This window comes from Podarcis raffonei, chromosome 3 (genome assembly GCF_027172205.1).
Source record: "Podarcis raffonei isolate rPodRaf1 chromosome 3, rPodRaf1.pri, whole genome shotgun sequence".
Lineage (NCBI taxonomy): Eukaryota > Metazoa > Chordata > Lepidosauria > Squamata > Lacertidae > Podarcis > Podarcis raffonei.
In genome coordinates, this window is record NC_070604.1 from 45,507,771 (window position 1) to 45,532,102 (window position 24,332).

At 42.9% G+C, this 24,332-nt stretch overlaps 1 protein-coding gene across 1 annotated transcript in view; it reads right to left on the reverse strand.

Moving 5' to 3' along the window:
• The window catches only part of MDN1 (midasin AAA ATPase 1), a 90,267-nt gene that overhangs the window by 29,096 nt on the left and 36,839 nt on the right, over window positions 1–24,332 (reverse strand). The window contains exons 44-70 of the mRNA XM_053381483.1: window positions 23,978–24,137; window positions 23,212–23,328; window positions 21,966–22,168; window positions 21,572–21,717; window positions 21,111–21,313; window positions 19,941–20,161; window positions 19,023–19,136; window positions 18,484–18,613; window positions 17,236–17,345; window positions 16,957–17,090; window positions 15,961–16,121; window positions 15,381–15,501; window positions 14,279–14,489; window positions 13,791–14,013; window positions 13,238–13,364; window positions 11,589–11,756; window positions 10,003–10,217; window positions 9,341–9,728; window positions 8,454–8,563; window positions 7,259–7,958; window positions 6,242–6,403; window positions 5,007–5,280; window positions 2,721–2,956; window positions 2,313–2,408; window positions 1,959–2,053; window positions 1,279–1,403; window positions 169–306 (exon numbers count right to left, since the gene is read on the reverse strand). Of these exons, the coding sequence (XP_053237458.1) occupies window positions 169–306; window positions 1,279–1,403; window positions 1,959–2,053; window positions 2,313–2,408; window positions 2,721–2,956; window positions 5,007–5,280; window positions 6,242–6,403; window positions 7,259–7,958; window positions 8,454–8,563; window positions 9,341–9,728; window positions 10,003–10,217; window positions 11,589–11,756; window positions 13,238–13,364; window positions 13,791–14,013; window positions 14,279–14,489; window positions 15,381–15,501; window positions 15,961–16,121; window positions 16,957–17,090; window positions 17,236–17,345; window positions 18,484–18,613; window positions 19,023–19,136; window positions 19,941–20,161; window positions 21,111–21,313; window positions 21,572–21,717; window positions 21,966–22,168; window positions 23,212–23,328; window positions 23,978–24,137 (5,088 nt within the window). The remainder of the gene's footprint in view (window positions 1–168; window positions 307–1,278; window positions 1,404–1,958; window positions 2,054–2,312; window positions 2,409–2,720; window positions 2,957–5,006; window positions 5,281–6,241; window positions 6,404–7,258; window positions 7,959–8,453; window positions 8,564–9,340; window positions 9,729–10,002; window positions 10,218–11,588; window positions 11,757–13,237; window positions 13,365–13,790; window positions 14,014–14,278; window positions 14,490–15,380; window positions 15,502–15,960; window positions 16,122–16,956; window positions 17,091–17,235; window positions 17,346–18,483; window positions 18,614–19,022; window positions 19,137–19,940; window positions 20,162–21,110; window positions 21,314–21,571; window positions 21,718–21,965; window positions 22,169–23,211; window positions 23,329–23,977; window positions 24,138–24,332) is intronic.

The window sequence follows — 24,332 nt, forward strand, 5'->3', positions numbered from 1 at the left end:
AGCAGGCAGCTGAGATAAAGGAAAGCTGAGCACATGCTCAGATCCACTCTGCTCTCTTTAATTCTGTGTGTGGATGCGTTCACCACCCAGGGCTACCTGGTGGAGCTAAAGTACACCCCCCCCCAAGTATGGCGTCTGGCTTGGGCCCATTTCACAGCAACCACCTACCATTTCCTTCCACCTGTGGCATCAGCAAGACATGGCAGTGGAATTCCAGCAGCATCTGAAGCCGTGTGTCAAACTCCCCCAATGTTGACCCTTCTATGAAAGCCTGCAGTGTGCCGAGCAGTGCTTTTAAATTCACATCTATCCGTTTCATGAAGTTGGGATTGTAGGGAAGAAAGGGGTGGGAGTGGGGTAGGACAAGATGGCATGTAAATTCATTTTTGACATTAAATGCAATTTGGCAGCAAACAACATCCATTATGGCCCTTTCAGAAGGAACTAACACTGACACAGGCTCTGCCTCCCTAAAATCAAGCCTTCGTGCACAATGCAATGCAGGCTGCCTTTTACCTACAGTTAAGGAACTGTAATCCAGATGCAGGAATAATTGCTCCCTCTTCCAAGCCCTCCCGTCTCCAGAGGAAACTTCCCTCTCCTGCCTTAACAGCAGTTAAAAGGAACCAGTTCCATAAGAGGAGAAAAGACAACACCATAAACACATCATATTATTCATCTAATTCTACAGTATCTTTACTAACAGTTCACTTCACATAGAGGGAAAAGGTTGTATAGAGTACACCACACAGACAATAAAGGCGTACGTCCTGCTCAGATGTGATCTTGCCTACTTCATAAAAGATGGTTTTTGGCACTGATAACAGGTGCTTGGTCTATACTGGGTTGTTTTCAACTAGAGTTGCCCACTTGGGATGTCAATCTGGTTGAAAACAAGCCAAGATTTGTGTGCCCTGTTTACAGAGCCATGGTTTCTGAAGTCAGCAGTGTTGTGGGCTAATGTGTTTTTTCACAGCTCTTGTGAACAGCAATACACAGTTGGACTGCTCAACATTTCAATAATATAGGCAGTTACAAGATTTGCCTGTTAAGTGGCTTGAGAATCAAGATGGAAGAATACTTGATTTCTCCAATATGCTACATATTGAAAGAAGCTTTAAACTTGGCTATTGGACATGTAATAGAGAATTGCGAATGCAGATATAGATCATATACCATTTGCATTTTTATCAGTTTATATCAGAAATGTGTATCCTTGAGTGTATGCACTTCTATTAACAGCATGCATTTCTTTTACCACTCTTTATCAATAGTTACCTTCAGTTTTCTTCTGTGTCTGTTCTTGCCTATATTTCTCAATCATCTGATAGATTGAAAACCAGTGTTTCATTGACTTTTCTGTGTGATGTTTCCTTGTGTTGTCCAGACTAACAGACCAACAGCTGTCAATGCAAGTGGAAAAAGAAAGACCTATTAATGAACATTAAATCTCGGACCCCTATCACCACCCACCCATGCTTGCTTTTAGATCAATGGGTACACGTTCCTTAGAAAGCAGCCCAATTTTTACGACAACTATTTTTACAATACAGGTAAGGCTGTTATTTTTGCTCTGCACTAACATCAGTTCTGAAATATGAAAACTTAAAAACATCTGCATTAGTAAATAATCAGATTTTTAAAGAAGTGAATGTAGCACATTTATTTTGCATAAGCTGCTAGGTTATCTATATTTGAAAGAACAGGGATTCTTCTTTGGCTAAGGATTGAAGAAAAATACAAAAAAACCAAACCCACAGGGATCTAGAAGGTAGGAAATAGAAGACATGCTGGAACGTAGCAAGAAGCTGTGTAGACGAATGAAACTCCACATCTCTCCCTTCAATTTCTGAGCTTGCTCCAGATGCTGTGAGCAAACCCCTGATCTGGTTTGTCCCCCCCACCCCGGTCATTTACACTTGAAAATACTCAGCACAAAGGGAACTGACAGTACGTACTTCAGTTCCAGTTTACGCCACTGGATGATCAGCTGAGTGACCAAATCCAGATGTTTCCTAAGAGAGACAGCTCGACTAGCATTCTCCTCCCAATCCTAGAAAAGGAAAAGATGCCTTTCAGACAAAAACTTAAATTATACATTTCAACGTTGATAAAAAAGTTGATTTGCTTGCCCATTATCTACACCTTTAAATTTAAAAATGCAATCACCTTCATTCAACAAATAAGTTTCCTTTATTAGTAAATTTGGTCTTTCCTATACTACTAAAAATCAGGTGTATTTCAGAAGTTTCTTAACTTCTTCTCACCTTTCTGGCTACACACAAACAACCACTTGCCCCCTGATTTCTTACCTGGGACTTGGCCAGCAGAATTTCCAAGCCATTCAGGAACTTCGAAAGGGGACTGGAGAGTGGAAAACTACGGATTCTGTCCAGTACAACCAAAAGCTGCAAAATGAAAGACAATCAGTGCTTCTGGCAGTCGCTTCCTAAAGCTTAAAACTAATCAACAACAGAACTTTTAATTTCATATTGCATTGCAAGATCTCATCTCTTCTGCTAATAGCAGATACAACGTCCATCTGTCACATATAGCTGAACATACTAACAAATTTAGGGGATTAGCAGTATGCTTGTCTCTGTGGAAGGTGCTATCCATACAAAGCCTTAACATGTAAGGAATCCTAGGTCAAAGCAAATATAAATTGAACTCTGGTTATTTTAGCTACTGCTTCAGTTCCTGAAAGTCTAGACTCTTACCTGGACAAGCGCAGGGTGGTCTGGCCATTCTTGCAATAGTGCTTTCACCTCTTTTGTGAAGTTTTCAAGAACATGTTGACACTGTTGCACATGCTGAATATTAGGATGGTGATAAAAGTCATACGGCCCTTCGTTTTGCAGGACTAGTTCTGAAGCCCCCTGTTCAAAAAGTGTATTGTGCAGTATCGTGCTAGCTAGAAGTTGGCTGCCATGGAGATTATCGTTCATTTCAGAACCTATGATTTGGCCGTCCAGGGGGCAAGAAGAGAAACAAAGTCATTAAGGCAATAAAGCTTTCCTTATCTTTTAAAACAGCACATTAAGACAGTAAAGGATAAGCTCAGAAACAAATGTGTTGTGTCTTAGAGCAACTGTTTTGCACAGCCCAACACTATATAAAGTGATAGCTCACGCCAAAAGCCTCCGTGAGTATCTACTTCTGAGGCACTTAAGACCGGAATGTTTAATTCTAGGAAGAATAACCTAGAATGCCTTTCTACCAATACCCTCTGCACAGCAAATCAACAAGATCACACGGAAAGTTTCAATAAATGACCACCCACACCCTAGAGGCTGTCCAAGTTCAATTATAAAAGGCTTTCTTTTGCTTTATTAGTATGTTTTTAGTGTCATTTAGATTCTTGAATAAAGAGCAGAACCAAACACACTACTTTCCCTCAGTGGAAACGCATCATGCTATTTAAAAGTACAGTGGTGCCCCGCAAGACGAACGCCTCGCAAGACGGAAAACCCACTAGACGAAAGGGTTTTCAGTTTTGGAGGCGCTTCGCAAAACGAATTTCCCTATGGGCTTCCTTCGCAAGACGAAAGCCCATAGGGAAATCTCTGGGACAGCGGGGAGCAGCCTTCCGAAGACTGGCGGTGGGGCGGAGAGACCTCCTCCCGCCGCCAGCCTTCGGAAGGCTGCTCTGAAGGCTGGCAGCGGGAAGAGGTCTCTCCGCCCCACCGCCAGCCTTCGGAAGGCTGCTTCAAAGGCTGGCGGTGGGGCGGAGAGACCTCCTCCCGCCGCCAGCCTTCGGATGGCTGTCCTGAAGACTTGCGGTGGGAGGAGGGTTTTCCTTCCCACCGCCAACATTCAGAATGCTGTTCTGAATGTTGGCGGTGGGGAGGAAAAACCCTCCTCCCACCGCAAGCCCCGGGAACAGAGGAGAAGCGCTGCGCGCCTTCCCCTCTGTTCCCGTACCTGTCCTGAAGGCTTGCCGTGGGGAGAAAAGCCCTTCTCCGCACCGCCAGCCTGGCAAGCTGTCTCCATAGGAACGCATTAATTGATTTTCAATGCATTCCTATGGGAAACTGTGCTTCGCAAGACGAAAAACTCGCAAGAAGAAAAAACTTGTGGAACGAATTAATTTCGTCTTGCGAGGCACCACTGTAGGAGATTCCATTTACCCATAGCAATAAAATCTCACCTACTCTATAGCCTTCAGTAGTATTCTACACATACAACTAACCCTAACCCAAACTGAATTATGCTCATTATTTAAGCAGGGAAATGAGAGACCACTCATTTAAGCTACGTTGGCCTTTTAAGGCTCAAGCTAAGTATATCAAACGTGAGTGGGAAAATGGGTTTCTGAATACAAACAACAAAGAAGTCGTGAAGTGGTAGGTGCAACTGCAATGGGACTGTTTTAGAGAACATAGCTCCTCAGATGTAGCCAAGGCTAAACATTTCAGTTTATTCTGCCTACTTATTTTTTAGAGATACAGTCGTACATCAGAAGTCAAACGGAATCTGTTCCGGAAGTCCGTTTGACTTCCAAAACGTCTGAAAACCAGGGCACGGCTTCTTCCAATCGGAAGCCACAGAAGCCCTGTCGGAAGTTCAGTTTCTGAAAGAATGTTCGAAAACCAGAACACTCACTTCTGGGTTTTGATCGTTCAGGAGCCAAAATGTTTGAGAACTAGGCTTTTCAAAAACCAAGGTACAACTGTACATACTTCAACAACCATTAGCGGTAGACACACAGGATTTTTAAATCACAGCTGCGGTCTTTGAATGAGGGTTCCATGGAAGCTCACCTGGGGTTCCTTAACAAGAAGACAGCTTGCCCATTATTAATGGCCTCACCCTGCCGTGTTCAGATGGCAGGGCAGCGCTGGGTATGCTGCAGGGAGCACTTTAGCTTATGTAAGAGATAGGAAGGTGCCACACACACTTGTGCAACATATTGGAGGGGGGATTCTATGGCTCCCTCAAAAGGATGGGGATTCTCTGGCCACTGAAGCACAGCATACTTGAAAGCACAAACGAAAAATCCTTACCAATCAAAGGATAGAAGTGAGCTACCAGCGAAGCACCAGTCTGGTAACAGGAAAGGAATGTATTCAAATGATGCTTTGCCTGATGGGAGGACAGGCTTTGCTGATACCACAAGGACCGAGCAAAGTAAAGGCACAGCTGCTGATGAATCGTCATGACTGTTTTCATTGAGTGATGAGAAAGAAGGGCTTTTTCACAAACTGCTTCCTTTTCTAAACCGTCATTCATTTCCATTTTCCCCTCAAGGCTCGCCTCGGCTGTAATATCTTCAAAATCCTGCAAATCGTATTGAAAGGTGTATTTGGAGACAACTTGCAGCACTGTATTTTAAGATCAGCAGCAAAGCTCAGCAATTTCAAAGGACACACTTGCATGGAACAAGGCAGGCTGGTAAGAACCGCATGACTGCTTACTATGCAGCTCTTCTGAACATGGGGAACCAGTTGTATGCACCCTCAGGTCGTCTAGCGAGCCAGGCTTCACTAAAGATCCTGTTTCATCTGAGAAGTTGCAGGAACACAACTGGGCTCCCCACACACATCCAGGTAGGAACCTCTCTGTGGCAATAGAGGAACTATACTGTACGTTTTGCCATAGCACTGCAGCTGTATTATCTGCTCTGTATTCTATTAGGAATCTTCTTTATGGTGTTAGTAAAAAAAACACGCTTGTACGATAATTGTATATTTTATAATTATTTGCAACATAATATATTTTATTCCTCTTTCCAAGCCTCTTTGTTCTATTACCCTGACTCCTACACTAATATTTTTACTGTTTTCAAAAAAAGAAAACACAAGCAACAGCACTACAACCAAAAGCAAGCAGGACTCAATTTGGTAACTGAAGGCTTATTTCCCTGGCTCTGTTTCATAACACAGTCCCCCCCCCCCATTTACCATTCAAATCTCTATAAACACTTTCCTTGGATGTGCAGAGAGCTTTTTCAGTCTTTACACTGTGTATTCTCCCAACAAGAACAAATAACATCACAATGGCTCATTGAAAACAAAGCGGAAATGTGAACTTAGGATTCTGGAAGTTAGGCTACTGGACATACTGACTTCCAGTGAAATTAAAAACGTTTTCAGGTTCTGCCCCTATCCCATTTCATCCAGTTCCCAGCTGCCACACTATTGATACTTCAGTATTTCTTTCTGAATATGTAAACTCCTGCACAAACACAAACAGAATAAAGTTCCGTACGCAATTTCTGATTAAAGCAGAAGTTGTTTACCTTCTCATGCAGAGGGAATTTCCTCCTGAACTCTCTCTCTTCCTCCTCCTCTTCACTGAGGCCACTCCCATGGCTCTTGGTTCTGTATCTGTAAAGACTGTTCTTCTGTTCCTCCTCTTCCTGGGCCTGGCGCTCTTGTTCATCCCATTCATTTATAATTACCTAAGAAATAGAATGCAAACAAACAAAAGCCCACTCATCTTGAGAAACCCGTAAGAGACTTGTGCATATAAAGTCCACATGTGTCACACAGTAAACATATGGTGGCGAGAGGCCACTTGTATGTTGAAGCCTAGTCAAACAGGCTTTGTTTTCTGCTCTGTTTTTGTGGCAAGAAAAAAAGCCCAGAGCTGGAGCCTGTAGGCTTGCTTTTATACTGGTTGCTCTAAAGCTGTGACCCCTCTTTCCAGTGAGCATTAAGCCAGTCACCTTTCTCTCTCCCAAGGGTGTCAAGATTTATTTTTCACAGATAGTTTTTGGAAGAAGTTTTTGCAGCCATTTAGTCTTATTACCGGGTTTTCTTGATTTATTTATTTTTATCAGTTTTGAAACGCTTTGTGCAACCAGAAAAGCAGTCTATAAACAACTGAGATCCAACCTGCTGCATTTTATCAGAGATAAACAAAGCAAAAATCCACGCACACAATGGGGATTTTTCTTGGCTCTTTCCCTCCCTATGGCTCTCAGAATAGCTGCTTGTGAGGATCAAAGGACCTTCTGGAATGGCATTGTGAGGAACCAGGGTTGCAGGAGGACAGGGAAACCAGGAGAACTTTGCAGAGCTGCCTTGCACAAGCAGAAGTGTATTTCTACCTGTGGGAGTTATTTCTGGGCCGAAGCAAATTAAAAAATATATATAGAGCAACAGTTCCTAGAGTGGCCTGCTTTCATTTGCCAAATGCGTCTACGTAACATTTTAAGTTAAGTTTCCAAAGATGTCCCCCCTGACCGGAACAATAAGGAGAGAATGAAGGTAGAGGCTCAAAAAATGTAGCTGCTTAAATAGCACCACCATACCTGGCACAAATGCCTAAATAGCTGCAGAGATTTGTGGTCCAGTTCTCCCTTGGACAGCACGTGGCAATGGAGAAACAACAAAGCATTCACCAGCAGCTGCTCCTGGGTGAGGCATACCCTCTGCTCCCCATCAGCATCCTCAGAGGAGTATTTCAGAGATAGCCTCTTAAGGCCATGAAGGACGTCCAGAGCGTTCACAGAGCACAAGGCATCCGCATGGGAAAGGTAACAGGGGAAAGTGGCGCTGACGGAAGGAAACGACAGCAGAGAGGCAACCAGAGTGCCAAGCTTGGCTGGGCAGACAAAACTGCTGAACATCGTCCTATGGACTTCAGAAGCCACAAGCCTTAGGCCATGCTGCATCTGCAAAATGGCAGCTTGCAGTGGGACGACTGCATCAGGGAAGGCGGCATAGTCCTCTGCCAACCGTTTCCTGAACTGATGGTGCGACTGCTGCCAGGCTGCCTCTTCACTGAGGACGTTTTGCACCATCTGGAGAGACTGAGACTTATCCAAATGGAGTAACTGCAGCAGGCGGGTCACGAGATCCTGGACTTTTGAAGTCTGGGCAATGCTGCTGACGTACTGATGAACTTCCTTGTACAATGACTCATACGAAGGAGCCTGTGGTCTATAGGCTTGCTTTTGGCTGAGGCTGGCAATCTGGTCCTTCAGCTTCTGGATTCTTTGGCATAACATCCTGAGAGAGGATAAGTTGCAAAAGGTCAAAGGTCAGGGTCATCCAACGATTATTAGATGAAAGCCGCCTTCAAGAGCAGAACAAATTATTTTGCTGCCATGATGAAATCTAAGTGCCACCCTGACTATTTATATAGCTTCACTTTTCTTTGCCACGAGGAACTCAGGCAACTCTGTATAGGTCTAGGTACACTGGACGAAAGCAAGCTTTTTAAATTGTGTCCAGATGGATGGGGACCAAATGGCAAGAGCCACACACCTGTTCTTGCAATCCACCCACCCCTGCCTCAAATCATTTATCACCCAAACGGCAAACTGAGAGTCAAGAAAACAAGAATCCTGTAGTTAAGTGCAACTACCCAAGGCTCTGTTACAAGCAGGGATTTGAACCCACAGCCCACTGGACTATTGTGACCATTTACAATTGCCCTTTCAAATTTGGGAACAGGAGGTAAACATTACAACATTCCAAAGCCACAGGGAATCTTGAAGTTACCTAATGTGAGGGTGACTGTGATGGCTGATGGCTTCATCTTCCAGATCTTTCCCTGTGCGTAACTGAGTTGATAGATTGTGTGTCTTCCATTCACATTCTAGATGGTGCAGCTGAAGGCGTCAAAAAACAAAAAACCATGCAAGTTTCATTCAAGATAAAACTCTGCCACCACTCCAATTGGGTGGAGGAGGAGCTATTCTTGTGTACTGAGAATTTACAGATCCTTCTGTATGTTGTAAGTCTACAGCAAGGCTGTTACGTCATGACAGGTAAATGGAACCTCAAAGTCTAGAAACAGTGGGCTGTCTCCAATGTTGTCATGTTTGGGCAAGGACTTATGCTTGCATAAATGAATTTGGCCCCCTCCCCACACACCCAAAACTGTTCTTGGCATTCCCAAAGCCCTCTGGAGCAGATTGGGAAGGGGTATAGGGAGAGGGAGGGGAAGTCCTTGCACAAATGGGATGATTTTGTTGGATACACCACCACTACCCCAGTTACCTTTGAATACCCATGACTAGTGACCATCATTGTCTAGGGAGCTGATCTCTAGCAATACACAGAAGGGCACAGATTCCTCACCTGTGCTCTATCTGCATATTTGTGTATATCTTTATTCATCTTGTAGGGTTTTACGTGACTATGCACACTCATTTTCTGTTTTGAAAAATGAATAAGATCTTGCACCCGCCCTAGTACTTGTAGTTATGCACCGTGTTATCTGAATATTGGGTTGTTTTGTCTCATACGACAGCAAATTTCCAATGCAATCTTACTACATTTGTTCATGTGGTTTGGTATAGTTTAGCAGTCGTCTGAAGATTTGAAATGTCGGTGTAAGCCTAAAAATCCCATTAGCCACAAGGCAAGGGAACCCAAGCCCTCACCTCTTCCTCTGCGTACTTGAGCTTGTATTCTCTTTTCACCGCTGGATCATACTGGGTCTGTGGAAGCCACAGCTGGATCTGCAGGAGACCTAGGTTGACCCAGAGACTGCCTCGCCGAGCCGTTTCGGGCAAGTTCTGCAGCCCCCCTTCGTGCCCAAAGAACTGCTGCAAGCAAGTCAGCCAGATGCAGACGATCTGCTCAGGCAATATTTCCCGGGCAGCAGCATCCCTGAGCACTTTGCAAATGTACTGAAACGCCGCTGGGCTCTTGGAGGAAACCTTATTGCAGTTCCGGAGATATTCCTCCTGCTGTTCTGCCGGAACCAGGCCTTTAAGAACTACGAGTTGCCTATGCAACATGACACCTTGGAACCTGGAATCTGTAAACCTGAAAGACGAAAGAGATGTTCCAAATAAGGATGAAGAAGAGATCTGCAACTGGAAAGTCCCTAGAGCCTAATCAGGCTACTGAATAGGTATCCCCTAGGCCTCTGCTGCCAACATAGAGACAAGAGAACTATCTCTACAGTAGGGTGGGGAGTCCAGCCAACCATCCACCCCATCCTCAGGTGTGCTTCTCTTTTAAGACCAGCTGTTAACTAAGGGTACAAAGCATCTATCTCTCCTGACCCCCCCTTCGGCTTTGTTTCTTAATACAGTACCTAAATTCAGCCATGGAAGAAAAGGGCAAGTTGGTCCACAGAACTGTGCTGACTTCCTGAAGCTGCTGTGCTCTCTCCAGCCGCTCTCCCAGTGTGACGTTGGAGGCGGACAGGACAGGGAGGCCGGTCACATCCCACTGGCTCCACTTGCTGCTGCTAGTTAGAATTTCAGAGAGGCACTTGGAGAAAACTGCTCGACTCAAAATACCCACACCCTAAATTAATAAAGATCAAAACATATGTTTATAGCATTGATAAAGGTTTCCACATTTTATTTTATTTTTAAAATGGGCAGGTCACAGACTTGGAAATGTCAGAACATTTTGGGAAACATGTTACCAAAAAACAACATCATCATCATTGAAACATTGGAACCCACTGAAAGTCACTGAAATTTAAGTAGTGCACCAGGTTAGGTGGATGAAAAACAGGATTTCCAAACCAACATCCCACCCGTATTTAAAATACCGTGCATAAGCACTAAACTAATCCCTACCTTCAGCAATAAGATAATCCCAAAATCTGTAATTTTGCTAAATATATTTCCTAATTAAGTTTATTTAAAAGACACTTCCCCAACTTCTAATGCAGGGTTGTGCTATTTGTCTACCTGTCCTCTACAGTGGGAGAAAAACCTGTCACCCCACCCCCGGCATTCTGATAATCAAAATATTTGATAGGGAGGGATGAATCTAGCCTCATCTCAACTGTGTTCCTTTATCTCCTGCACTGTCTCCAGTCAATGATTTTCATTGACCACTACAGAAAAATGCAAACAAAAGTGAACATACTGACAGGAACTTTGCTAATTTTGCACAAGTCGTTCAAATATGAAAAGTCCAGCTGGATTTTTGGACAGGGCATAGAAAATGGGTTTAGTTTTTTGTTCAAGTTGTCAGGCTCCTTTTCAAGCTTTGTTTAAAAAGCAAATCCAAGTTCCCCTGAATTTAGCATCAGTTGTATGGAAGAATTATCCAGACTGCAGCTTGTCACAAACATCTGCTGATTAACAGGCAGCTCAAAAGCACTTTAGGAGCATTAATGCTTTATTTTATATTAATGCTGTATTTTAAACCTGCATAAGCTATAAATAGCAGAGCCTTCCTTGGGATCAGTTCTAGTAGCTAATTCACACTCCAAGCAATGGTAGTGAATACTTTCAATCCTCTGAATGAATAGTGAACCCATTCTCTGTGTGACATCAAAATGGCACCATTCATTCACAAGAAGGAACTATTAGAAAGATTGTAGGAAACTAGATATCTGCAGAAGTACACTCCACCCCCCCCCAAAAAAAGATCTCCAGAAAAAATTGTAACCGGGAAAACTGAGTGAAGACTGAGCATGCTCAGTGGACAGAGAGGACTCACAATTAGGAGAGGAAAAAATTAAATGAGGTGACGGAATGGAGTAACCTAAAAGAAAGCATGGCTGGCTGGAACTGTGAACAGGAGCACTTGGCAGTGCGTCGTTTTGTTGAAGGTCCTACACTATTCCACAAAATAGTTTATCGTATAATAAGTTCCTGCCCTGACAGTAGAGTCTCACCCTAACCCTTTAAAAAATGCAAGTTTCCTCACACAAACCTGAACAGAACAGTCCATGAGAGATTTTGGCATCTTCTTCTCTTCCACAGACAGTGGCTGCCAGGTCAACCAGCGCTCTGGATTTGTAGTAATGACACTGCTCCAAAACGCTACTAAAGCAGCATTCACCAGTTCTGACCACACGAGAGAAATTTCTTCTGCAGAGACCTAAAAGCGCCGGACAAAAATGCAGAAGACTTAAAAGAAGCTCTCAATGTTTGCCTCCGCTTTTTTAGTGTTCTAATGGAAGTGTGCACAAGTTTTACTTTTCAGGGACCAACCACATCAGCTAGAATTTTCCTTAGCTTTCTTATTAAGGACAGGAAGCATTTCCTGCATCAGATATGAAAGTAAGGTTCTCCCTTGGTCCTAAGAGAGAACTTAAGACAGAAAACACCACCACCAACCACACTGTTCAACTAGTTATAGCTAAGGACCTACTGCAGCATTCTCTGGACAAGCAGTAAATGGGAGGGAATAGAGGAAACTGAGCCAGATGCACTGGGAATAGTACACCAAAAGTGATGCAGCCTACATAGGAGCAAGCAAATAGCATGGGGGGAAGGGAGAAAGAGTGCCATAAGAACTTATAGCAGTACAAAGAGTTTAACAATGAATCAAGCAGAAGGAAAGAACTTTCCCACTCCTAAAACTTTGCAAGCAACCACAAGATGCTAGCTGATTCCTGAAGTTTGTTTCCAGGACATTGGACAACTGAAACCAGAGATGCTCACCAGGTAGCAAGCTTAAGGAGACAAAGGCGGGCAAGAGAGGAGAAATGTTGGCTCCTTAATCCACAGCGGATGCTTTTTAGAACCATCTTACCTACTTTCAATTTTCCCGCTGTTTAGTTCTCGCTAAACACACAGTTTATCCAAAAATAAATATGGGAAGTCAATCAAGGACTTCTGTTTAAACGCCAGGAAGTTAGTCTGTCATCTCCTGGCCCCCCATGTAGCTGCTCCTTTTATTAAGTAACAGTTAAATTTATGTCGATTTGATTTTTTAATTCTTTACAAAAATTACTCAAAATATGAATGACAAAAAAGAAAATAATGATGATAATAATAAAGTTAAAAGGACCCCAGACCATTAGGTCCAGTCATGGCTGACTCTGGGTTTGCGGCGCTCATCTCGCTTTATTGGCCGAGGGAGTCGGCATACAGCTACCGGGTCATGTGGCCAGCATGACTAGCCGCTTCTGGCGAACCAGAGCAGCACACAGAAACGCCGTTTACCTTCCCGCCTGAGCGGTACCTATTTATCTACTTGCACTTTGACGTGCTTTTGAACTGCTAAGTTGGCAGGAGCAGGGACCGAGCAACGGGAGCTCACGCCATTGCGGGGATTCGAACTGCCGATCTTCTGATCGGCAAGTCCTAGGCTCTGTGGTTTAACCCACAGCACCACCCGCGTCCCTTATGATTATAATAATAGAGATAAAAAGTACCCAGGTGTTTGACACTGACAATGAGAATAAGAATGTGCAGAGCACTATAATACAGCCCCTTTTGATATCATATTACATTTTCCCTTGTTTTGTATGTTGCAGGTCTCTGTCCTGGATTGGAGAATACAGTGCAATGTGAATAAAGAAAAGAAAAATGAAAAGGGAAGGGGAGTTTTCTGAACTTAACACTTGTTCTTACCTTTTGAGAGTCTAATAAGTAATAAAGGCCTTGAAGCTGTTGTGAGGTAGATGGTGTAAACTTAAGGCAGAAAGCAATAAATTGCCTTATTTCTGAACATAGGCTTGATTGTTGACTGCTATCATTCCTGAGAAAAGAAAAGGCATGGGTATTGATTGACAGTTTGTATACACACCAAGGTACAAAAATACTGAAAGGGGAAAGACGCAACATGTCAATCACATCAATTAGAAATTAAAGGAAAGTCCCACATTCAAAATCACCCTGGTCCTATTCAGAAATGTTCAGAATGTCTCATAATCCTTTTGAGACATAAATTCTGAAATTCTCCCCAATTCAAAGTTACTTGCATTTCTGTCAGCAGAATTGAGGTTTAAAAACATCTTGAGACATTCTAGCTCAGAGTGCGCGTTCATGAATTTGCTACCTGACAGAGCCATGGCAAACCACAAGATAAAAAGACTACAAAAGCTTAAGGAAGGGAAAGGCTGGATAATCAACCTTACATGAATCCCAGAAACCTTTTGCTCCATCACAGAAAACTTGCCCTCACCTTTGCAAAGAAGCCTCAGCTATACAATCAGTGGTTAGCTTGTACTGCCAAAGCACAGCTAGATACTCCATTGCAGGCCACAGTTGCACCTTATTGCAGAGCTGAGTTATCAAACTAGAATCCACCTGTTTGCCTTCAGCAGGCTTTTCTTTGAGAGGCTCAAGCAAGACACCTCCTTCCCTCAGCTTTGACTGCTGGAGATTCACCAGAGCCCATAACTCATCTGAAAGAAATAAAGAATAGAAATAGCCTGCAACTAAAATCTTGTACCAAAGTAAGATTTAAGGCAAAACAAACTAACTTATCAGCACAAAATATAACAGGGGGGGAAATACAAACCTGGAAATATGAATTTTATCTGGATTTTTATGTTCATTTGCAGGAAACACGGAAGCTTACTATATGAACATGAAAATACATATTTGAAGTAACCTGTAGTACAAACATTATGAGGTGTTCTTCGCTCCACCTGACCACAAATCATTTACCTGAAATGACATCCTTCAAATTATTGGCTCTGAGAACTAGGCCTTGAGCCTGGAGCAATGCAGTCTTGATTTTCCACTCTGTGGCGGCCATTTTCAGAATACAGACCTCCTTCTGCCATTCGCCATCTCCAATAGCGGGCCTCAGCTCCTGGACATTAAGTGCTTTGGAAATTTTCCGCAACTGAACAGACGCATCCACTACTCCTACATCCTGAATAAGTTGAATAAAAATAAAAATGGCAACTCCCAACTCAATAGACTGAACACTATTTTGTTTTGTTTTACTAAAACGCATGATAGAGACCACTTATGCTGACCTCTTCTGTAAAGACTGAAGGGGTGCATATAATTTATATGCATGCAAGCAGCAGTCAACCATTTAGCCAATTGTGCCAAAGTCCAAAGCATGAGAATGCCCCACACTAAGGGTGCACACTTTGGTATGTATGCAGTACTCTGTACAAGAGAGTGGGTACTTTTGCCTCCAGTTAGCAGAAGCAGTGCTGCAGGACAGGACAGGCAGGATCAACGGTTTGCTTCGTTTCCTAAGCCAGGCCCCATTGGTCTCACAGCTTCTGCACAAGCATGCTACTAAAAAATCTGCTGCCTGAGCATTTGTATAGCTGTACAAGTATATTCAAAAGTGATATACTGTACTAGGAACTGCTATCTAGGAACACAGAAAACAAGTCAGCTGATTGGTCCATCTACCCAAGTACTGTGTGCACTGAATGGCAGTAAGCTCTCTGGGTTTTCAGGCAGGAATGTGAAGATTGAAACCCAGCCAGATGGGTGGGGTATAAATAATAAATGATGATGATGATGATGATGATACTTAATTATAGCTCTCGCTGTAGGGTGTTTAGTAAGTCTGATCTAACTTTTCTTGAAAGGAGAGTATTTATATTTCTAAATCCATACACTCACTTGATCACCTTCTTAAATATCTATAAGCAGTTCTGTAACTCTGAGAAATGAGTTCCTTAAATAATTCTAGATGAGTAGGGTAGCAGTGTAATACAACAGTTTTTCTAAAACGTATTACCAAAGAGAAACCTCCACAGAAGTCAACAGTACTCAGTTACATATAAATACATTGCACCTTGAATGGAAGAGGTCTTCCCCAAAACTTCTGCAGCTTCTTAACACTAGCAGAAACACCAGCAGGATTGGCTAGGCAAGCCTGGATTTGTTGTGAGGCAGACTGAATATCCTTGGGCAGCCTTAAAATAAGAGAAGGAATAATTGTTTATACAGAAAACTGAGAAAAGGTAAGATTGGTCATCAAACCATGCATGCAGCCTGGATATACAGCAACCTATGAAACCTCATTCCCCCAGTTCAGAGCTTTCCAAACAGTGTGTCACGACACATTAGTGTGTCGGCTGCAGTGTGTAGGTGTGTCACGCAAACACTCCCCACACTCCTCCTAGGTCTGGAAAGGGGTTAGTTTAACCTCAGGTTTGCTAATAAAACTGAATTATAGATGGTACATAGCCCTCTTGACATCATTACCTACAGGGAACACTAAGAATACCTCTGTGCAGGGACTTTATACCTTTTAATCCCAGCCATTCCAACACATATAGGAAACATAATAAAACATTAAACCTTAAAAAGCTTCCCTATAGAAGGCTGCCTTCAGATTTAATGCATTGGTGTACAAGCTAAAGACAACATACTTTTGCTGCTCGTATGTGCTCAGCAACTTAGTTGTCCTGCTGATTAAATGTTTCACAACCCAGTGCCAGTGAAGAGACAGGAGTGCTAAGCCAGAGGAATCCACAGCAACCATGTCAGATATCGTCCAAAACCTGTCACGCCACAATAAACAGTGCAGTATCTAGAGGCAAGCCAGAAAAAAAATGAGTCTTCCATTCCATGATGCACACGGTAATGCTTTTTCAGGGGGAGAGCATTGTTCTTTTATCATTAGGAAATGACAGATATTTTAAATCCAAAAGGGCCTTGTTTGAGCAGAAAGACACCTTCATTCCTGAGACTTTACGTCTGAGATGGAAAAGGTGCAAGTCTAGGATAACACAAGCTGCTAGACAAAAATTGCACCTTCCAACCTTCAGTGTATCAGGAGGGTAACCTCTTGCACTTCACCCACTGAGCTATGAGCCTGAAGTAGACTCCCTCTGGTCCTTGCTCAGAGAATCTCTTAAGGCAGCTTCCATGACCCATCCAGGCTGTGCTCCAGAAAACAGTATCTTTCTGGAAACAGATTTCTCTGATCTAACATCCTAAATTAGACCAGAAAAACAGAAAGCTGGAGCACTGCAGTTCTTGCAATTTAGCTTATCCTTTAGCATGAAGATGATCAGCTTTCCATTTCTGCAATCATTCATGGATCCTTGGCTTCGTTCTGGAATGTACTTATATTTACAGGGACACACTATTTCCCTACAGTTCAAACTAGGCAAAACATTTATCTGTTTTAGACAAGCTCTTATTCCTAAGTCAGAGGAATCTCTTGAATGTGACTAACCACTGTTCCCGATCCTCCAAGCAACTGGAAAAGACAGGTGGATTTCATGTCCTCTTTCCAGGTTTCCACTTTCAAACAAAATGGTATGACAAAAATATCAGAGACCGTAACACAGGGAAAGCAAGTGGACAGCTCCTAAAGTCCAAGCAATGGGTGACCCCAGATGTTTGTATGGTCTACTTACTTCATACATTTTTTCATCAGGCACAGACCCTTGAGTAGACTTCAACCAGTTCAGCACAAAGGCATCCCAAAGTTCAAAAAAGCCTGCGAGGTTCACCACAATAGCATGCGGCAGTGAGCTGTGGCTGCCGGGATCTTCATTTCAAGAATAAAATTAAACCAAAAGACAATGCAGAAAATTAAACCAAAAGAAAATGCAGAACTGTATCCAAGCACCGTGTTACAAAAACAACATCAGTGATTCGTTTAAGTAATTTTTAAATGGAAACACAATAGATACCTTTATGGAACTCCAGTGACATCCTCAAAGCACTAGTTCTTGGCTTTTTGGTATTAATCAGGCTCCTTTCAACGTAGCTCTTTTTCTCACGGTCCAGAAACAGTATTGCCCTGTAATTACAACACAACAAACCCACACAGATATCATTGTTATTATGTCAAGAGTATATCAAAATCCTGTTAAGAGAAAGCTAACAGCCCACAAATTGAATCATGCTGGGACTATTTAACATGTACATAATGCAGAGAAAGCATTAGACACTACAAAATACTAATGTGAAATGGATCCTGAATAGAGAATTTATAATCTGCATTAGACGAGCAAAACAGGAGGAAAGAATTCTGACTACGGCAGTGGGTAATGGCAGAAGATGCATGAATATTCTGAATGATTTATGTAAAAATGAGTTTCCTTGTGAAATAAAGGTTCTGATTTAACTGTACTCTTAGATTTTGGATTATCAGTGAGAATAAGGGTACCCGACTTTTTCTAGATTGTACATTACACCAGCCTTCATCAACCTGGTGCCCTTGAGATGTTTTGGACTACAACTCCTATCAGTCCCAGCACAGCATAGCTATGGCTGATGGGAACTGTAGTCCAAAACTTCTTAAGGGCACCAGGTTAGCGAAAGCTGCCTTACAACTTGCCTTCCAAAAGAAAACATAGCCAGGGATTGATTGGTTGGGTTTTTTTAGCAGTTTGGGGAGGGGGATTGGAATCTGTGACAATTATAGACTATCGGCCAACTTAAAAAGGGAAAGACATTATTATAGAACGTGGAAATGACAAACTAACTTTTCTAATCAAAATAACAGAACGAAGGTGGATACCAATTGGTCCTCCACATGTTGCTGGAACTACGACACCCATCATGCCTGGCCATCGGCCATGGCTGAAGCATATGGGGAGAGTTGGGAGACCAAAAACACCTGAAGGGCCACAGAAGAAGAAGAAGAAGAAGAGTTTGGATTTGATATCCCGCCTTTCACTCCCCTTCAGGAGTCTCAAAGCGGCTAACAATCTCCTTTCCCTTCCTCCCCCACAACAAACACTCTGTGAGGTGAGTGGGGCTGAGAGACTTCAAAGAAGTGTGACTGGCCCAAGGTCACCCAGCAGTTGCATGTGGAGGAGCGGAGACGCGAACCCGGTTCACCAGATTACGAGACTACCGCTCTTAACCACTACACCACACTGGCTCTCAGGGTTTCCCCATCCCGGAAATAGCACATGTGTGACTGAACTCACCGATTTGAAAGTGATTTCAGCAGGATAAGCAGTTGATCCGAGTGTTCTTCTGCTTCAAAGTCCACTGAATTGCTAATGATATCCAAACACTGCATGTTCCATCTGGGATCCATAGGAATCACATGCTCATCTGTTTTGATAGATGAACAACAAGGAAAACTCACGTTTGTTTCATTATAAACATTTTCCAACTCCCTCAATCCAAGAAATAGAGCAAGCAATATGCATCGGCATGAACATGATGCAAGACATCTAACACATATTTACTGCGTAAAGGAGAGATTTGTTTAAATGGGAACGAACGTGGGGCAGGTTCCAATATGCAATTTATTGCGTCTTATTTTATGCAGAGTAGCATTTTCTAAGCCCAATGAAAGGTGTTTTTAAAAAAAAAAAACAAAACACAGCCCACTCAGTTCTGTTGCAAGCTACGTTTCACTCCCCATAACCTCATCAATATCGCAAATCAATCTTCACTGTATCAAAAACACAGGAAGAGAATACACACTCACAGCCAAGAGAGAAATAAGACATCTTACCGGTCATATTTGGTTGCAGCAACTTTATTACATTACTGATCGCACCTGAGAGGGGACTGAAGTAAAAATTATTCAGAGATGCCGCACCGGCTTCCAGCTGAGTATACACTGAATCTGTAGAAAGAAGACGACCTGTGAATTCATGCCTTTCTAACCTTATTATTTTTATTTATATGCTGGTAAGAATTCTCACTCGCCCTTCATCATCAGGGCAGGTTGCAGCAATATACTGCACAATGATGAAAACAGACAGAGCCATTACAATTATAAAACGAGTGAAACGAAACAGAACAGTGTAATTTCAATTAAACGTGCTGGGTCCCATGAATCAAAACACCTGGACTGCCAAAGGATTCTGCTGCGATCCAATCCCAAAGCCCCTTCCACCCCATGCATAAGGACCAAGAACTCCTGTGCATATATTGGGGGGGCTACTTCCTATTAGCTGCAGCTCCTTACACATCAGGTGACGTGCTGAAACTCCAGCAACCTGAATGAGTGGGGTATTCATGGGGCACCTGGGAGAAGAAAGCCAACCCCTGCAGAGAATGCAGTCAATTAATCAAGATAAAGCTGAATTGGTATCAACATATGAAATCAGTTGTGAGCTAGGGAAACCCAGCCAGATGGGTATGGTTATTATTATCAGAGGCCAAGAAGAAGCTGCAGGCCACAGAGCCAAGAAATTCCAGTTTTGGGGTTGAGAGTCTAATCAATTTTTTTTTTTTTTTTTGGCCATGAGACACTATTTCCTCTCACTTATTGCACACACTATTCTGGTGACGCTCTGCTTTTGACTTCCTCCATCTCTCTACATTTACTTACAAACCTCAAGCATAGGATCGTGCTGCATGATTCTCTTCCACCACCACAAACATTCAGATTAGTCTTGCTTAAGCAGCAAGAGTCAACACTTACCAGGCACTTGTGGCAAATTCTTTTTTAACTGATTAAGCCACCCAACTCTCAACGTCCAGTCTTGATTTGTTGCTTTCTCTATGAATAACTTAACGGCTGCAGAAAGGACCTCCATGCCGTCTGCCCAAGAGGCACTAGCTTCCACTGCACCAAATTTGAGGCAATCTGGATTAGGAGAGTGCAGGATTTTCTCAAAGTCATGTATAGTGAGAGGCAGCGTCCTGAAACGAGAGGTCATTGTAAGAAGAATGCAAAGAACAAACCATCTATACAATTTCCAAAGGCCTAGAGGAGATTTAACCTCTAAACATGTTAGAAGTAACCATGCTGTGCTGCCTTAACTCTGAGTAAAATCCCAGCAGGACACTGAAACCATGCTTTCAAACTATTGCCACGTCCAGAATTGACGCTTTACAGTATTCCATTTTTCCAACATGCGCTATTAAAAAATGTGGTAACACCCACATTTTATGTGATCTTTCACATGATGTAAGACATATCTGGAAATCTGTGGGACCTAATGGAAGTTCAATGCTCATTTCCATGTTAACTGCTTCCAGAAAAACAACAGCAACTGTGCACCACCCCATTAACCTGGAATATCTCAGTAGTTTTGAGCTGTAATTTCCCTGCCGTTTTCATGTGATGAAATCTAGGAGAGTAGGTAGTCCATCATACAGTTCCCCTCCCCCCAACATTTTCATGGGTGGACAATGGGGGAACTGAAGCATGTATGCATATAGAGGGGGGTGAAATGCCCAATGACACCCGTCACGTCACGCCCACTGGTGAGAATGACTTTTAGCATGACATGGTGGTATATCCATCAAAAAGCCACGGTTCCATAACGCAACAGGTAATGCAGTGTGAAAGGAATGTTAGAAACCGGTAGAGCGGGGCTAGCATTATAACCAAAATAGCAACACAATAAACCCCACATTTGAAAGCAGCTTAAGCTTCGCAGGTATGGGGAATGAGAGCTGCTTGCTACCTTGTAAACAAAGAGAATGGAGGCAGGAAAACGGCCTTAACTATGGTAGCCCAGTGCAGATGTAACTGCTAACGTTGCTCACTTATTTACATAGAGGGGCAGGCAAAAGGCTGCTCACCAATTAACCTGGAACAGTTCACTCTTACATGTCCAGAGGGATAGCAACACCTTGTGCTCACCTGCTGTTTCTCAGATTCAGCCTGTTCAGGCAGTAAGCCAGGACCTGGCCATCGTGATGAACCATAGAAAGCAGAGAGTCTTCAGCTGCAAACAAAGCACTGGATGCAGAATCTGGCCACAATCCTAAGGCAAGGAGGGAAGCACCCCTCGTTTCCTCTGAATCCAAGACTGAAACATGCTTCATTATCAAGTCCAGCATATGCTAGTATATCAGGAGAGACAAAGGGTTGCGATTAGGTTCTTCAACTGGGAAAAACAACAACAGTAGTCTTCTTTCTGTAACATTTTTCTCAGGCATGGAAAACAATTAAAATGTAGCAGTTAGTTTGAAAAGATAGATATATACATGGTCTCTAATTCTTGATTGCTCAGACTTTGAACTGTCTCTCACTGATTTTGCAAAAGTTGACTCTCTAGCACAAACACTTGATGAGCACATTTCCAATGGAGGAAGACTTACCTTTTGATTGTCTCCTGACTGTTGTGAACTGACGTAGATGTCCCAACACGCTTTATAGAAGCTCTTTGCTAAACCGAATCCTCGGCGCAACTGCTGCACAATCAGCGTTGCAGCATTAATCAAAGCAGATAGAGTGTAAGAGGAACCTGAGAAGGAAAAATTAACATTACAACCCACCAAGCACCTTTGTAGAATGCCTAGGAATTTAACCTTTTTTTTTTTGCTTTCCCCCTTTTTCAAACCACCTACCTGAGCTAACTTCCGTATTATAAATCTGAAATCATAATCAAAATTTCCCAATTCATTCTCTCTCTCAGATGGTCTCTAACACAATCACTAAATAGAAGTTATTCTCTTTAGCGCTGGCCAAGTTTATTATGCATGCTTATCTCACCTGCTATGCTTTCCTCGGCTTCTGTATGCACAGCCACGAGCTCATCACATATGCTGCTTCCAAACATGCCCCTTCCATGAAGCAGCAGCTTCACATCGTGAAGATCCAATGAATCACTCTCTCCAGGAACGTAGATCTCAATTCCACGATTCCGCATGGCTCGGGATATTTCACCGTGTGATGGATCCATCGAAAGGAAAAGCCTTTTTAAGTTTCAATACACAGAAGAGAGTATGGTTATTTAAGTTACCCATCCAGTATGTAATCTTACACTGCTGCTCCTGGGGTGGAGCGAGCGAGGAAGAGGTCACACTACAGCCTTGCAATTAGGCACTTGCCTGCAATGTTTAGCGACCAAGGTTATCACCTTGATAAGAGCAACACCAACAGGACATTTCTAAGCTGAGTTTCTATTAGAGGGGTACTTGGTTTGTCTGGCTCTTCCCTATGCACAAAGTTTTTTTAAAAAAATGCTTATTGCACCCCTGAACTGCCTCCTCTCCACCACCAGGGAACTCTGCCTTGGCAGAAAAGGGAACTAACCAGACTGTTCTACTGTCTTGGCTAGGTGAACACAGAGACATGTTGTGGCTGCTACTTTCATGGCTTCCTCCTCTCCTTATCCTACTTAGAATCAAAGAATTGTAGAGTTGGAAGGGACCCTGAGGATCATTGATTCCAGCCCCCTGCAGTGAAGGAATATGCAACTGTCCCTATACAGGGATCAAGCCTGCAACCTTGGCATTATCAACACCGCACTCTAACCAACCAACCTCCCCAACCTGCTTTATTAAACTTGCTGGACACCCAAATAGCAAATGCTCTCTAGGCTTTATACAGAAAAGGAGGAAATGATTTTTTAAAAAACACAAGAATCCAGTAACAATCTAAAGGCAATAATTAAGCAGAGAATGAAAACGTATGTGTGCGTGCGTGCCTGCATATACACATGCAGTTCAGAGAAGGTGGAGAGACTAACATTCGTGCATCACACTGCTTTGCTGCCCAGCAAAGGAAGACAAATGACCTTGTTGTAAAAAAAAAAAAGGGGGGGGGTGCTAAGAGAAAACTATCAAGCAATACATCACTTTGTTGACCCAGCTGAGCGATGATCAAACCTACACTTATTTTCAAGGCTGCAGTAGTGATACCTTAAAGAGATGGTGTTCCCACCCCAATGCATACTGCAACTCTCAAAGCATAATCCAAAAACACACTCCAATAAGCACAAAGAATGTCAGCGCACCTGAAATTTGGATGCGGTGTGATAGTGGGGGTTACACCATCGATCACTCCTCTTTCACTCATGGTGAGGACTCCTCCAGGTTCAAGCAGAGCATTCAAGCGGTCCAGCACAGAAGGACTACACACAGGAAGTAAAGGAACAATTAAGCACTAAAGGTGGCTCACTGATTTACTAACAACTGCAAGCATTCATTTGGCTTCATAATGGAAGGAGTATTCCTTCCCCCCCCCCCCCCCGCTCAATCTGATCAGTTTTATAGCATCAGATATACGGAAGTAATGCAGAAATGTCATGGGATGGTGTCCAGTTCTGTCCCCTCTGCTCAACAAAGACTCTTTGCCCCAGTGGATGCTTCTGTGACTGGAAGGGAGGGGAAAGCAATTTGTGCAATTTTTTGCAAACTTCCCCCTTTCTTCTGCATTGCTTCCTCCTTTTCCAAAGTGTTCCCTAACCCTCTGGAGCAGGAATTCTTTTTTGGGGGGGGGGTGTCACAGCAGGCTACAGAGAGAAGGGAGAAATAAGCAAAAATTGCCTTATGACTTTCCCCTTCTGTTCACGGAAGTGTCTGCTGGAGCAAAGGACCTCCTTGAGTAGATGGGAGATAACTGTATAATCCAGTTTCCTTTGAAACAGTAAATGATGATCTACTCCTTGAATTTCTCTCTTTGATCTGGTACATGATTTGTAACAGAGATTCAATGACGTTTATCCAATGTGGTTTTCTATATTTATGATAATTTCTTTCTAACAACACAGTTGTGCTTACCTGCAGAAGTTAACATTGTCCATCAAGAGCCATTCTCCGGACTGTAAAGCCTGAACCAACATCCCATCAACCCATTCAAATGTGCCATGGCTGCTGCTGCTCATATACTGAATAACCTGCAGCTTGAAGTGCCGAAATTCTTCTACAAGTCTTGAAAACTCTAAAATCAGGGGGAGAGATACTTAGAATACGATTCAATGAACCAATAAGCCAGTACTCAAGATTCACACAGAGTGCTTTTCACAACTACATTTAGTCTAGTATCCTTCGCCAACTTAGACAAACGGTCCCTCTTTCTTTGTTCAGTTGTGATCATAAGATCTTTGCATTAGCTTCGACAAGATGTGATGTCTAA